This window comes from Salmo salar, chromosome 28 (genome assembly GCF_965601325.2).
Source record: "Salmo salar chromosome 28, fSalSal1, whole genome shotgun sequence".
Classification (NCBI taxonomy): domain Eukaryota; kingdom Metazoa; phylum Chordata; class Actinopteri; order Salmoniformes; family Salmonidae; genus Salmo; species Salmo salar.
Window position 1 is genome coordinate 28323271 of NC_138318.1, and position 1730 is coordinate 28325000.

Sequence of the window (1730 nt, forward strand, 5' to 3'; positions counted from 1 at the left end):
AAAATTGATGTTTTGTGGCAGGCACATCAAGTTCACAAGTCATACAAACAAGAAATAGTATTTTGTTGAGCTCTGCGATGCGCACTTAGAATATTGATAAATAGCTCCCTGTTTTCTCCCCTACACCTCAAGGTTACTATGAGCCTTCATACAGTACCTTAGAGAAAAAACACTGCTGAGTCCTGGAGCGGGGCGGCGCTGCCTCCTCTCCTCCCCCCGGCTCATGGCCCTTTCTAGCGGGAAGGCTGGCCCAGGGCGTGCGCTACCCTTTCCAGATTCCAAAAACACGGAGGGGGACGCAGGGGGATACGGACAGAAAGAAATATAGATCTCTTCACTCAAAGGAAAAGGAGAGTGCATTCGGACTATAAGGTATAACTTCCCTCAAACCGCAGAGCACGGCCTTCGTATTAAGAACAGTGTTCCATCCGTGGTACCAAGCCAGGGAGATGCCCAAACCGACGACATGTCCCTTCCCAGGCTCCCCTCTGTGGCTGGCATCCGTTGCTCTGATGGTGCAGTCGGTGATCTCCACTTCTTCGACCTACCGGAGACCTGCACCGGGCGGCGGGGGGAAGAGAACAGGGTTAATGGAGAGGACGCTGATTCTGCTGGATGTCAACACCCGCAGTCCAGTACAAGTTCTAAACGACAACTTCCTCTCTTTACAGTTGGATCCGTCCATTATAAAGGACGGGTGGCTGGACTTCCTGAGGTAGATTGCCTTATCACTCTGTCTGCTGTATCGGCTTGACTGTCTTATTCTCATCTTTGGATCGAATGCATTGTTGTTGGTTTAGATGTCTCCGTTGAGCATGATCGGATTCAGTTGTATTACTATATTATGATATTGGGGAATCGTTAAACCATTTCAGTTGTTGGTTGGTGTCGATTTGTGCATCGGGCCTTTGTTTAGGTGACATTAGATATGGGCTATATGGAAATATGGAGTGGGCTAGAGATTGTAGCAGGCCTAACTTCATAATAACGTCGTCGAGCATTTCGTCTCGATCACACCGACAGTGTTTTGCATTTTGGTACATTAGAAGTACATTCATTTCCAACGGAACGCTGCGTTTGAACTGCAGCGTTGCGTTGCAGAGGCAGTTGCAGTGTGTTGTGTGTGGTGTATATGTTGGATTTATCGAACGTCTGTATCAAACTGGATGCGTAGACGGCTTGACAGAAATGGTAGCAGGAGGTGAATGTTGAACTATTGTTGCACACATATCCAGAAGAAGCTGCGTACCATTTTGCACAAGAACACAGTCGGTGATATCGAGGCGTTACCAATTTGTTTGTATAGTATAGTCGCCTATTTTCTCATTTCAGTTTAGACACCTTTTGACACCTTTTGGCGTCATTCTCCTGTGGTATGCGTGAATCAGCCTACCCACGGGGCACACACTGGTTAAATAAACGTTGTTTCCACGTCATTGAAATGAAATTACTTTGAACAAACGTGGAAGAGACTTTGAATTCACGTCTGTGCCCAGTGGGTACACATAATGTAAGTTAGAAACATCTATTTAACCTGGTGGTGTTAATAATAGGCTTAGTTGTGGAATAATACTATATTTATATTTAAATATAGTTCACGGCTGCATCGCAAAAGGTTGGCTATGGAGGGGGACAGTTTATATTGCGAGTAGTAGGCCTGCATGGTGCATATGAGGCTCCCTGAAGACTTTCCGTAAACAGAGGTTTCTTATTTCCAAGGAAAGGTCCAC

At 46.0% G+C, this 1730-nt stretch overlaps 1 protein-coding gene across 1 annotated transcript in view; it reads left to right on the top strand.

Moving 5' to 3' along the window:
* The first annotated feature begins 271 nt into the window (after positions 1-271).
* LOC106589707 (inactive heparanase-2) overlaps positions 272-1730 on the top strand; it is a 330244-nt gene continuing 328785 nt past the window's right edge. The window contains exon 1 of the mRNA XM_045710127.2: positions 272-715. Within this exon, the coding sequence (XP_045566083.1) occupies positions 450-715 (266 nt within the window). The 5' untranslated portion in view covers positions 272-449. The remainder of the gene's footprint in view (positions 716-1730) is intronic.